This window comes from Prionailurus bengalensis, chromosome D2 (genome assembly GCF_016509475.1).
Source record: "Prionailurus bengalensis isolate Pbe53 chromosome D2, Fcat_Pben_1.1_paternal_pri, whole genome shotgun sequence".
Taxonomy (NCBI): Eukaryota; Metazoa; Chordata; class Mammalia; order Carnivora; family Felidae; genus Prionailurus; species Prionailurus bengalensis.
The window spans coordinates 87398027-87410207 of record NC_057351.1 but is presented as its reverse complement, the minus strand read 5'-3'; the positions used below and the strand labels follow the sequence as shown (position 1 = coordinate 87410207).

At 58.3% G+C, this 12181-nt stretch overlaps 1 protein-coding gene across 1 annotated transcript; it reads left to right on the top strand.

Annotated features, from left to right (window-relative positions):
* Positions 1–5276: 5276 nt before the first annotated feature.
* On the top strand, positions 5277–6246 carry LOC122492644 (olfactory receptor 226-like). Its single transcript, XM_043596127.1, has one exon. It carries the CDS (start codon positions 5277–5279, stop codon positions 6231–6233), a length of 957 nt encoding a protein of 318 aa, XP_043452062.1. The 3' UTR covers positions 6234–6246.
* The last annotated feature ends 5935 nt before the right edge of the window (positions 6247–12181 follow it).

Here is a 12181-nt window from a genome sequence, read left to right as displayed (position 1 = left end):
GGAAGCCCCAAGCAGGCCAGGGCGAGGGCGAGGACACTCACACGGGTCACAGAGCTTCCTGCTCCGGAAGGCTCCAGCCACCTCTCTGCAAAACTGCCTGGTTGGCACAGGTGGAGCCCAGGGCGCCATGGTCAGCCCTGCCTCAAGGCCCAGCAGGGAAGATGGCATAGGGGCCGAGAGTGTGGACACGTGGACCAGTATCCAAGCGTCCTCTCTTGGCCACTCGCGCTGGCCACGCTGTTGTCGCATCACACTGCACCTGAAGAGCCTCGTCCAGCGCGAGTGAGAGTTAGCCGACAGCAACGGAAGAGCAGCCAGCCAGCCCTGCTCCCACACCCTCCTTGGCCCTCCGCCGGCACCCTGGCGCACCCCAAGCGCCCACCTCCAGGAGGTTCCGTGAGGTTCCGGACTCACATGTCCACGCCCCCACCTAACTTCCCCTCATCCTAAATCTGCACATGGAAAACTTCCTCCCGCCCCCCGCCCCGAAGACTCCAAAAGCCACCTATCCCACATCCTTGGGCCCTCGCTCCTGCACCCCATGCCGGATCCATCAGCAAACCCAGCGACGCCCTGCGCCACCACGGTGATCGCGAGCTCGGACTGCAGCCTGCACCCCATCTGGACCCCGCCAGTCTGCCCCCGCTCCCCAGCAGCCCTGCTCTGCCCAGAACCTGGCCCGTCTCCGGGGCGCCGCCAGGCCGCACCCACCGGGGAGCTGGGCCGCCGAGCCCTCCCCAGCTCTGAGTCCAGGCCTGTCCCGCCACACCCAGCACACAGAAATCACCCCATTCCCCACCCGGCAGCCCACGCCACCCCCGCGGTCCGCAGCATTCTAGACAAGCTATAACTGCACCCCAGACCTCCTCCGTGACCCCACTGGCGGGAGCGCTCTTCCCCAATCCCGCTTGTGGGTTCCCTGCAGCACCAGAGCGCCACACACAGGAGCTTGTCTGCTCAGTGTCGTATCTGGAGTCCTGGGCCCGGCTGAGACGCTGTAGGAGCCGGCAGACTTTGCTGAGAACATGTGACTTCTTTAAAATGACTTAGGGGCCCAGGGACACAAGGCCAACCCATGCCGCCCTGGGCCACCAGAGAGGCAGCTCCAGAGATCTGGGTTCCACTGAGGCACGGACCCCAGGCCTAGCAGACAGCAGGTCCCTTGCCCACCTCTAAGGGGTCGGTCTGCCGTCCCCTGTGGCCTGTGGGGACCCTTCTCTGACTGAGTACAGAGACTGACAGGACAGTGTGGGCAGATCTTGGACCCCATGTGGCAGGGAAGGGCTGTAGCCCAGTGCGGGGTCCTGGACACCTTCCTCTCACCTCCACCTCTGTGGGAGAGAGGGACACACCTCCGCCCCACAGCTGTGTCACAGCTGACAAAGGGGCGTCTCTGACCACGTCATGTGACCCTCACGGTGACCAGCTGGAGAGCAGGGAGGTGGGTGACCGTGAGCTAGCATGGAGCCCATTCAGGGGAGCGGGGTCTGGGACCAGCCTGGGCCTGCTCATCACCCACAGTTCTGGCGGGGTGGGGGCAGAGACTTCCGGGCCCCTCTGCTGCACTGAGCTGTTGCTGGTTGGACGAGAGTGACCCCCATACCCACACCCCACCCCCATCAGGTCACAGCTGCCCTGTGCCCACAAGGAAACCAGGGAGGCCATCTGGCCTCTGATTCTGGCCACTTTGGCTGACAAAGCTGCTCTCAAGGGGTGTGGGTCCCCGAGCAGAGGTTCAAGGGTTTCCCAAGAGGAGCCGTTGGTGTCTTGGGCACCAGCCCCTGGGACAGCGGGGAGGGACGGAGCCTTGCCACTCTGCCCAGTTCCTGCTCTGTCTGTCTCTCCTGTGAGACCTTCTCCAGTGAGCAGATGGTGAGCGAGGACTGAGGTAAGCTTTCCGTCTGCCGCTCGGTTATGCTTTAGAAACACACTCGTTCGTGGTCTGGGGGGCCTGGGGGTGCTCGGCTCCTGGGCTGCCCAGGCTCTCCCCATGCAGAGGGGATGTTCCCAACGACCGCGAACCGGGGGTCCCCCGTACTTTCCCCCCACACCTGACTCTTGGTCCTGTGAAATGCAGACAGCAGGGGAGGCACCAGTGGCCACCTCAGACTTGAGGTCTCTTTGTCTTTTTCATTGTGAGGAGGGGTCTTTGCAGCGGCTCATCTCGTTTCGTGTCTTCCAAGCTCTCTCCTGGACCTACATGCTCACGGGGTATGTGACATCCCTGGGAGGGGGAGATGCATGGGGCCGGCACCCAGTGCCACATTCAGCTGAGAGCAGGACACAGCCCTGTCAGAGCCCTCTGTCACCTCTCATGCCGAGCCCCCTCTCAGCACTCAAGGACCAGGTAGGGACCTGCTTTTGCTGAGTCCCTGGCGGGAACAGCACCGAGTCCTGAGGAAAGCCAGAGAACTGAGAGACCCTCCCCTCCACCCGTGAGGAGCTGGGGCTGGGGGCTGAGAACAGAGGGCGGGCAGGGCTGGGATTCCAAACCCGAGCTCCCACCTAAAACCAGCAGTCTCCACACAGGTGAGAGCTGAAAGGTGCACGTGTCTGTGTGCAGTGCATCCCTGAATGTGCACAGGCATGTGCACCTGTGTCTGTGTGTGCTCCTGTGTGAGCCCCTGCTCGTGAGTTTGTGTGTGCCCAGGCATGCGATGAAGGCAACAAGCTGAGCAGTCTGTCTCGAACCAGTGTCTCTGAGGGCCAGGTGTCTGTGGTCTGGGGGTTTATCCCTGTGTCCGTGTGTGTTTCTGTGGCACAGCGTATGGCTCCTGAGGCTTAGGCCGTGGGGGGTGGGGGCCAGCACCTGTCTCCTGGGCAGGACCGGGTCTATAGGGGCATCTGTGTGTCTAAGGCATGGGCACCGAGGTCTGTGTGCCGGACCTGGATCTGCTGGGGGGCGTCTGCTGGGGGTCCAGCTGGCAGGACCCTGGTGTCTGCATGAACACCTGCGTCAGGGGCCTCTCGTGGGGCGTGCAGGACTTTGACTCAGGGAGGCTGGGTGCCTGAGCGAATCTGTTTGGGGGAGGACACGTGTGATTCCGCACCATGTGAAGTTTGGGGAGCACACATGGAGCATCACGGCGGAGCCTGGGGACTCACCGTGTGTCCTCTCCTGTCTGTGTGACGCAAACTCGGGGCCCCTGATGAAGCACCAGAGTCTCCCATCCCGTCGGCTAAGCTGACGGCTTTGCTCCCTCTTTCACACAGACAAACAGGCTCTGGATGAGAGAGACATTGATTCCAAGTCCAACAGCTGATCAGTGGCACGTCTGAGCAGACACTCTTGGAGTCACCAGGGGCCACAGTGGGGGAGAGATAGAGCCCCAGCTACGGGAGAGCTGGCCAGGCCCACTGAGATCTGGCCAGGCTGCCTCCTGCTGCATAGGCATCGCTGCCCACCCGGGCCACCAAGCCCACCCGAGTGAACGCAGCAGATGTGCAGGCTTTCTGTGGTCCTCAGAGCTGGTGTATCCCCACCCCCTCGTGGCGTTCTTGGGCCAGGACAGCCCAGCAAGGGTCTTGCTCTGACCCCATGGGACAACCGAGGCAGAGAGGGTGGCTCCCCTCCTAGGCACAAGTGTCTCCGGGAGGGTGGGGTTTAAACTGGAGCCACCCATCCCAGAGCCACATCTTAGAGCTCTGGGACCTGCTGCCTGGGATCTGGGGCAGCATGCAGGGGAGAGAGGCAAAGGGCCTGTGGTCACTCAAGGGCACAGGCCAGGAGGAGCCCTGGGGAGTTCTGGGGTTCCGGGAAGAGGCAGGAAGCCGAGAAGAGCTGACACCTGGGCTGGGGGCAGCCCACCCTACCAGGTGCTGGGCTCAAGGGCCTCCCCAGAAGGAGCATCTACTCCATCAGGGCAGGAGGACCGCCCTCCACACCCCGCTCGGCCCCAAGCTCAGGTCTGAGGCCCCGGTGGGTAAGGCCTGGTGTGGGGGATGCCCTCTGAGGGCTCACAGCAGCGCTCACTTCGGCAGCACGTATACTAAACTTGAGGGTTCAAGGCAGCAAGATGCAGAACGGAGGCTGGTTTTTGTCCTCCAAGCCCATTCTCCATATCAGCCAGCTTGTTTTAGCAAACTCACTTCCACGTCAAGTGTACGGATGCACTCAGGGTACAGGTAAGAAGCCAAAACCCCAACCGTTCTACAAATGAGTGGATTGGTCCCGACACAGGTTTTGGAGGTCAGGAAGCACGCCTGTGGCCTGCAGGGACGTTCCTAGGACAGAGGCCCTGGCTGATGTGGGGTGGGGTGCAGGGGAGCATTTCAGGGGGCCCCTGAGCCAGGAAACCCGTGGGCGGGCAGGAGGGGAACGCCCGGGGTGAAGGAAGCTGACTTCTGTTTTTAGGGTCTGGCCCTTTCACTGTTGTGAAATAGGTCCTTGTGGAGGCAAGGAAGCCACCTGCCAGTCCTGCCCCTTTGATCCCCTAGCCATCCCTGCAGGGGCAGGAATCGGGGGGCACAGGAAGTCATGGCCCTGAGGGCCCCCTGCACACCTGTGGCCATACCAGTGCGGCTTGGACAGAACCAGGCGAGCCACACATGGAGTCGGGCGGTGGAGGGCTGGACCCCCAGGGCCCATGACAGGGAGCACGGCTCACCTGGCCAGGACAGGGCGAAAAGGGGACCCAGGGTGGGAAACTCGGCCTCCTGCATCCTCCCAATTCCCTGGGACCCTGAATTCTCCTAGGGAACTGGCACCCCAGGAGTGGCCGTGTTCCCCATCAGCCCCTGTGGCACAAGCCCACGGACGTCCTCCTCAGCATTCCACCCCCCTGGAGGTGCGATAGGTCTGCATCCAACCTGCAGGGCAAGTTCTGGCTGTCGTCATGCGTACAGATGAGGAAGCCCCATCTCATGGCCGCAGACACCCTCCCCCCCGCCCAACCCAAGAAGACGGCGGGAGCCCAGCAGGTCCCTGTCCACCCCAGGCCAACCCCTTGCCCCCTCCCCACAGCAACCATTCTCCTAACCTGGGTGACCTTGGCCAAGGCCTCCCCCACCATCCTGTGGGGCCCCATCCACACCCGTGAGCAGGTCCCCAGGCCGGGCCCCTGAGATGTTCTCATGGCACCCAGCACACCACAGCCTTCATCCAGTCTGCGGCCAGGCAGGGCCGGTGGCCCCAGGGCAGAGCCCACATCTGCCCAGATCCCACCCAGTGCCTGAGGGGAGGCCCACCCATGGGCAGCAGAGCAGGGGCCGTGGCCTCCAGCACCCCACCCACCAGCCAGCATCTGACCCATTGTCTCTGCCACCAGGTGCACACCATGCCCTTCGGGGACAATCGCTCGGAGGTGACAGAGTTCATCCTGGTGGGCTTCTCGGGCTCGCTGGGCCTCCACATGTGCCTGGTGGTGCTGTTCACGCTGGCCTACATGCTGACCATCACAGAGAACGTGGTCGTCATCGCCGTGATCCGGGTCAGCCCCCAGCTGCACAAGCCCATGTATGTCTTCCTCAGCAACCTGTCCTTCCTGGAGGTGTGGTACATCTCCGTCACCGTGCCCAAGATGCTGCTCAGCCTGGCGGAGCCCCAGTTCCGACACATCTCCTTCACAGGCTGCATGACGCAGCTGTATTTCTTCCTGGCGCTGGCCTGCACCGAGTGCACGCTCCTGGGCGTCATGGCCTACGACCGCTACGTGGCCATCTGCAGCCCCCTGCGCTACCCGGCCATCATGAGCCCCAGCCTCTGCAGCTTTCTGGCCGCCAGCTCCTGGCTCTCGGGCTTCACCGTCTCCCTGGGAAAGGTCTTCTTCATCTCACGCCTGGGCTACTGTGGCCCCAACGTCATGAACCACTTCTTCTGCGACGTGTCCCCCCTGCTGAGCCTCGCGTGCTCCGACGTGTCCGTGGCGGAGCTGGTCGACTTCCTCCTGGCTCTGCTCATCCTGCTGGGGCCGCTGCAGCTCACCATCTTCTCGTACGCCGCCATCCTCAGCACCGTGCTGCGCATCCCGTCCTCCGCCGGCCGGCGCAAGGCCTTCTCCACCTGTGCCTCGCACCTGGCCGTGGTGGTCATCTTCTACTCCGCCTCCCTCTTCATCTACGCCCGGCCACGCGCCATCTACTCCTTTGACTTCAACAAGGTGGTGTCCGTGGTCTACACGGTGCTCACGCCCCTGCTCAACCCCATCATCTACTGCCTGCGGAACCAGGAGGTCAAGGAGGCCCTACGCAAGGCAGTGCAGAGGGTGGCCCAGGCCCTGGGTGCCCCGTCCTAGGGGCCTCCCTGGGACCTCGCACTCCCTCAGACCTGCTCCAGACCTCTGTGTCTCTAGTTTATCTCCTGAGTGGCTCCGGTGGGGTGAGGGGCTGAGGGCAGAGTCCTTCCTGTCCCTCGTCTGAGTGGTGCCTGCCCAGGACACAGGTTTGGTGACCACCCCAACCTGGCTCACCCCTTCCCAATGCCTGGAACAGACGCCTCGTGTGGCGCCCCCAACCCTGACCCTCTCCGGGTGCCACACAAGGTATCATCCTGGGACACTTTACAACTGCTGCAGAGTACCAGTTACCCCAGCTCCAGGTGGGGACACCCCCGTCCCCCACATCATGCAAGAGTGGGGGGCCAAGTTGCAGGCTGGCCCCACGTCCTTGCTGAGGCCCCAGGCAGCTGGGCGCTCCCTCCTCTAGCCAGGCCCCCGGAGACCTGGTCAGCCGCAGCACCACGACCCCCTGCAGTTATGGGAGGTCTTGGGCCGTGCAGGGTAATGCCCAGGGCAGGTGTGTTGAAAACCCAGCAGAGCAAATAAGACTCTGAGGAGTGGTGGATATTCCCAAATGAAAACCAGAACCGGCCACTGAAACCAGCGTCCCCTGACCAGTGTCCCTGTGACCAGCATCCCTCTCTGTTGGGAGTAGGTGGAGTAAGCGAGGCCAGGCTTGAAAGTGTATGTGGGCCCCGATGCCTGCCCCAGCCACAGCCCCCACACACGCATTGTCACCAAGGGGCAATAGGGTGGCGTCCACGCCCTCTGCACGCCTGGCTGACCCGGAGGGCAGGACCTGGGTCTCCCCAGAGGAGCCCTCACCTGCTCTCCTGCTCTCCTTGGCGCCTGGCTTCAAAAGGCGCTCCATCCGAGCCAGCGGATGACTGTGATGGTGCCGTGAACTTTCCACGGCAGCTTCTAGAGTCACAAGGCCTGGCCCCAGCCTGTGCCGCCTGAGAGTTGGTCAGAAATCTCGTGGTGCCTGTGCAGGATTTCAGGTAATAGCTGTCAACTGTGCTGGCAAGGTTGGGAAACCTAGAATGTTCGTCTTGTGCAATGGACGATGGGGGCTTTGAGCTTCACTCTCAGGGCCACCCCAGAAACACACTACAGACTGAGGGTTCAGACCACTCATTCAGCACACACTGGGCTCAATGGGTGTGATGGGCCTTGTGCTGAATGTGACCCGAAGCCTGTGAGACCAGGCCCCACCTCGAGCACAGCGTTACCGAGGGCAAGGGCTCACGGAGCGCAGGGCAACAAGGTAGCAGCAATGACCGTCATTGCGTTAGGAGGTGGTGCTAGGCGGCGAGGGGCTGTCTGTTGTCCCAGGGAGGACACTGCAAGGAGCGGGGGCCAGGGCTATGGGCGGAGCTAAGCAGGGAGCTGCTGCTGGACAGACCAGCACTGACCAACCCGTCGCTGAGTCCTTTCCAAGGGTCTTGGCACAGACCCCACTGCCGTGGCGGCCACTAGGGTTAGCGAATGTCCCATGCAAGGTGCCTGTAAGTCCACAATTTCAGGCACCTCCCTCTTTCATGTGGATGTGCTTCCAAATCAAACTACTGTAAAATGATTGCTTTAAAACATGGGGTGAAAATACTATTGTGCTCACTGGTTTGTCAATTCGTAAAGCAAGCATTGAGTGCCAGCCTCTCACTGGGTGCTGTGTGGCCCTGCAGAGACCAGCTGGGTCAGGGAATTCACAGCCTGGCTTAGACACCCAGAAGCAACAGACACCGCTCGGGTCCGGGCCCAGCACACAGCGGGGCCTCCAAGGCGCCAGAGACACAGGAACTGGTCCAGGCCGGGCATTGGTGCTGTGGGCAGGACCTGGTCCGGGGGGGCACGGGTGCTGTGGGCAGGACTTGGTCCGGGGGGGGAGGCACAGGTGCTGTGGGCAGGACCTGGTCCGGGGGGGCACAGGTGTCATGGGCAGGACCTGGTCCGGGGGGTGCACGGGTTCCGTGGGCAGGACCTGGTCTGGGGGGGGCACAGGTGCCGTGGGCAGGACCTGGTCCAGGGGGTGCACGGGTTCCGTGGGCAGGACCTGGTCTGGGGGGGGCACAGGTGCCGTGGGCAGGACCTGGTCTGGGAGGGGCATAAGTTCCGTGGGCAGGACCTGGTCCGGGGGACACGGGTTCCATGGGCAGGACTTGGTCTGGGGGGGCACGGGTGCCATGGGCAGGACCTGGTCCAGGGGGGCACAGGTGCCATGGGCAGGACTGTGAGGCTACAGAGCTGCCCGAGGGAGGAGCCTGAGCTCTGGGCCACCTGAGACTGGGTGGTCAGCTGTCCATCCACCCAGACAGGCAGGTCTGAGAAGGAGGACCCTGGAAAGCCCAAGAGGTTGCCCGGTTCCTGGCTCTGGAGCTCCAGGGAAAAGTGACTGGAAACAGAACTTGGAGAGTGGTCAGCTTACAAAGGGTGCACCGTCAGGAGTACGAGAAGGTCACCAGCTGGGGATGAAGCAGAGAAGCACCCTCAGCAGGGAAGCCCTGAGGCGGGAGAGGTGGCCAGGGGGGAGGTCCCCGTAAGGCACCAAGTGAGGACAGACCTGTTCCACTGGGTTTATCAGCAGGTGGCTCATCAGGTGGGAGAGGGAGAGGGGGTGCTGGAAGGGGCACACCTGCCAGGTCAGCTGGAGAAAGGGCATTGAAGGAACACTGGTGGAGGAGGGGGCTGCTAGAGGAGGCGGCTGTTGGGGGGAGGGGGCTCCTTGTTGCCGAGCAAGCTGATGGGAAGAGCTTGAGGAGGGAGTGGTTGAGGCAAAGGGACGTAGCCCATCTGGGCAGGAACAGGCCAGGGCCTCAGCTGGGAGGGAGCCCAGCCCTCAGCTCTCCCCGTTCTGAGCAAGGACCACAGGAGGAATCTCCCTACCAGACTCCCCAGAGCTGCAAAGGGCACCCTTCTCTGAGCTGGCCCCTGCTCTCCAGGCCATACCCGGTCCGGGACGATTCTCATCCTAAGCTCCACCTACCCCCACCCCACACCCTGTCCTGGGCTCCAGGCCTCTCAACAGCCCCCACTCCACAGGGGGCCCCTCCCACCAAATTCGGATGACTTCTCCTCCAGGGGGACAGAGAGACTTCACACTGTAATACTGGCATCCACCTGTGCTCACCCCACATTGCCAGCCCTGCAGGGCTGTGCCTCTGTCCCCCTCCACACCGTCCCCAAGCAGAACCCCTGCTGGGACCACCCTGGTCTCCTACCCCTCACCCATTCACTTGATCCTGCCATCAGACTCCTGTTGTCCACAGGTTAAATTCCCAAATCCTTACTGAGACCCTGTGATCCAGGTCTCACCAGCCCCTACCTGAGGACACTGAGGAGGACAGTCCCCTTTGCCCTGACCCCTCTCACAAGCTTGATTCCAAGTGGGGCTCACACAGAAAGACATCCCCTAAACTGCCCCAGCTCCCCGGGTATCCACCTGTGTCTGTCCATCTACTATATACACGTGTTCCAGGCACACCACCCTCAGGTGGACAGAAGCATCCTGCAGGCCCAGCCGCTCTGTCCACATGTGCCCTGGTGCAGGGACCAAGCACCGGGAGAAAGGCAGCTGTAGGACTGGAGGCCATGAGAGAGGCCCCTGGCATCCACTGGGAGCATCCAGCTGGCTCCTTCCTCATCGGGGCCAGAACTGCCTGATCTGATGCTCCATTTGTTCTGTTTCCTCAGACTCTGGAAGACGGATATTCCTACCCCTCTCTCTGCTCACTGTGAAATTGGGGCCTATTGCAGCAGACAAGGAGGAGGCCCCTACTCCTGTCTGAGCAGCAGTGTGGAGCCAGACCTGCCCCATTCCCCAGAGCCACAAGAAACAGGATGACCCATTAGCAGATGAGGAGACAGAACTCTGTGGGCTGAAACGCCTCACCACCAGCGGTCCCATTGACGGCCATTCCCCCTGCCACAGGCCATCTCCAGGGCCTCCTCTGTCTCCTCCCCCAGCCCCAGTGAGGACACAGTTTTCAGTTAAAGATAGTGGATTGAGCATCACATCCTCCCGCCTTAAATCCCACCAGAGTGATGAGAAAGGAACCCATAGACTAAGGACAATGACAGAGAGGACAGCAGCAACAAAACTCCAGAAACTGGATACATGGAATGGGCTTGGCAGAGTAGAGAGGACTCAAGTGCAAAGCCCAGGAGCAGCGAGTTTACCACCCAGTACCTCTGACATGGTCTTTATTCGTGGCCGACATGATGGACAAAGAGGAAACTCATGGAATCTACAATAAAGCTTATTATTCAAAAATCAATTGTATTTCTATATGCCAGTGACAAACAATAGGAAATTAAAATATCTTTCAGATACCATTTCCACTAGTATCAAAAAAACATAAAATAGCTAAGTGTAGATCTTACAAAAATGTGCAAGAACTGTACTCTCAAAACTACAAAATATTGCTTAGAACATTAAAGAAGACCTAAAGAAATGGAGATGTAAACCATGTTAACTGGTTGAAATACTCAAAAATGTTAGGGTGACAATCCTCCCCAAATTGATCTATAGATTCAATGCGCTCTCAATCAGAAGCTAAGCAGGTTTCTCTTAGAGATTACCAAACTGATTCTAAAGTTTATATGGGAAGCAAAGGACCTAGAATTTTCAAAACAAGTTGAAAAAGAGCCACAGATTTGGAAAACTAATACTATCTGATTTCAAGTTTTATTATAAAGCTACAGTGGTAAGACGGTGTAGTATTGCCATCAAGAGAGACAAATGGATCAGCAGATCAGAGTAGAGAGACTAAGAAATGGAGCCACACATACAAAGACAACTTATTTTTTTAACTTGTTTTACTTCTTATTTTTTTAACTTGTTTTACTTCTTATTTTTTTTAAATTTGCATCCAAATTAGTTAGCATAGAGTGCAACAATGATTTCGGGAGTAGATTCCTTAGTGTCCCTTACCCATTTAGCCCATCCCCCCTCCCACAACCCCTCCCATAACCCTCAGTTAGTTCTCCATATTTATGAGTCTCTTCTGTTTTGTCCCCCCACCCTGCCATGTTTATAGCCACACTATCAACAATAGCCAAAGTATGGAAAGAACCCAAATGTCCATTGATGGATAAATGGATAAAGAAGATGTGGTTTATATATACAATGGAGTATTACTCGGCAATCAAAAAGAATGAAATCTTGCCATTTGCAACTACGTGGATGGAACTAGAGGGTCTTATGCTAAGCAAAATTAGTCAGAGAAAGACAAAAATCATATGACTTCACTTATATGAGGACTTTAAGAGACAAAACAGATGAACATAAGGGAAGGGAAACAAAAATAATATAAAAACAGGGAGAAAGACAACTTACTTTTGACAAAGATGCAAAGGCAATTCAGTGGAAAAATAATAGTCTTTTCAACAAATAATACTGGAAAATTCAGGTATCTCTTATTCCCCAAAGCAGGCTTTGATCCATACCTCACACCATATATACTAATAAACTCATAGACCTAAATATAACCTAAACCTCCTAGAAGAAAACATTTGAGGAAATCTTTTTTACCTTGGGTTGGGCAAAAATTTCTTAGACATAAAAGCAAACCAAAGTCCATAAAAGAAAAAAATCATTAACTGGACTTCAACAAAATTTAAATCTTAATGGGGGTGGGGGGGGTGCCTGGGTGGTTCAGTCAGTTGAGCATCTAACTTTGACTCAGGTCATGAACTCATATTTCATGGGTTCAAGCCCTGTGTCAGGCTCTGTGCTGACAGCTCAGAGCCTGGAGCCTGCTTCAGATTCTGTGTCTCCTTCTCTCTGCCCCTCCCCCAACTCGTGGTCTTTCTCTCTCTCAAAAATAAATAAAGATTTTTAAAAATTTGTTTATGGTCTTCAAAAACACAGTTAAAATAATGAAAATACAAGCCATAGTCTGAGAGAAGATATTTTCAGATTGTTAGTCTTGGTTGGAATGTAATGACATAACCACTTTGGAAAACGA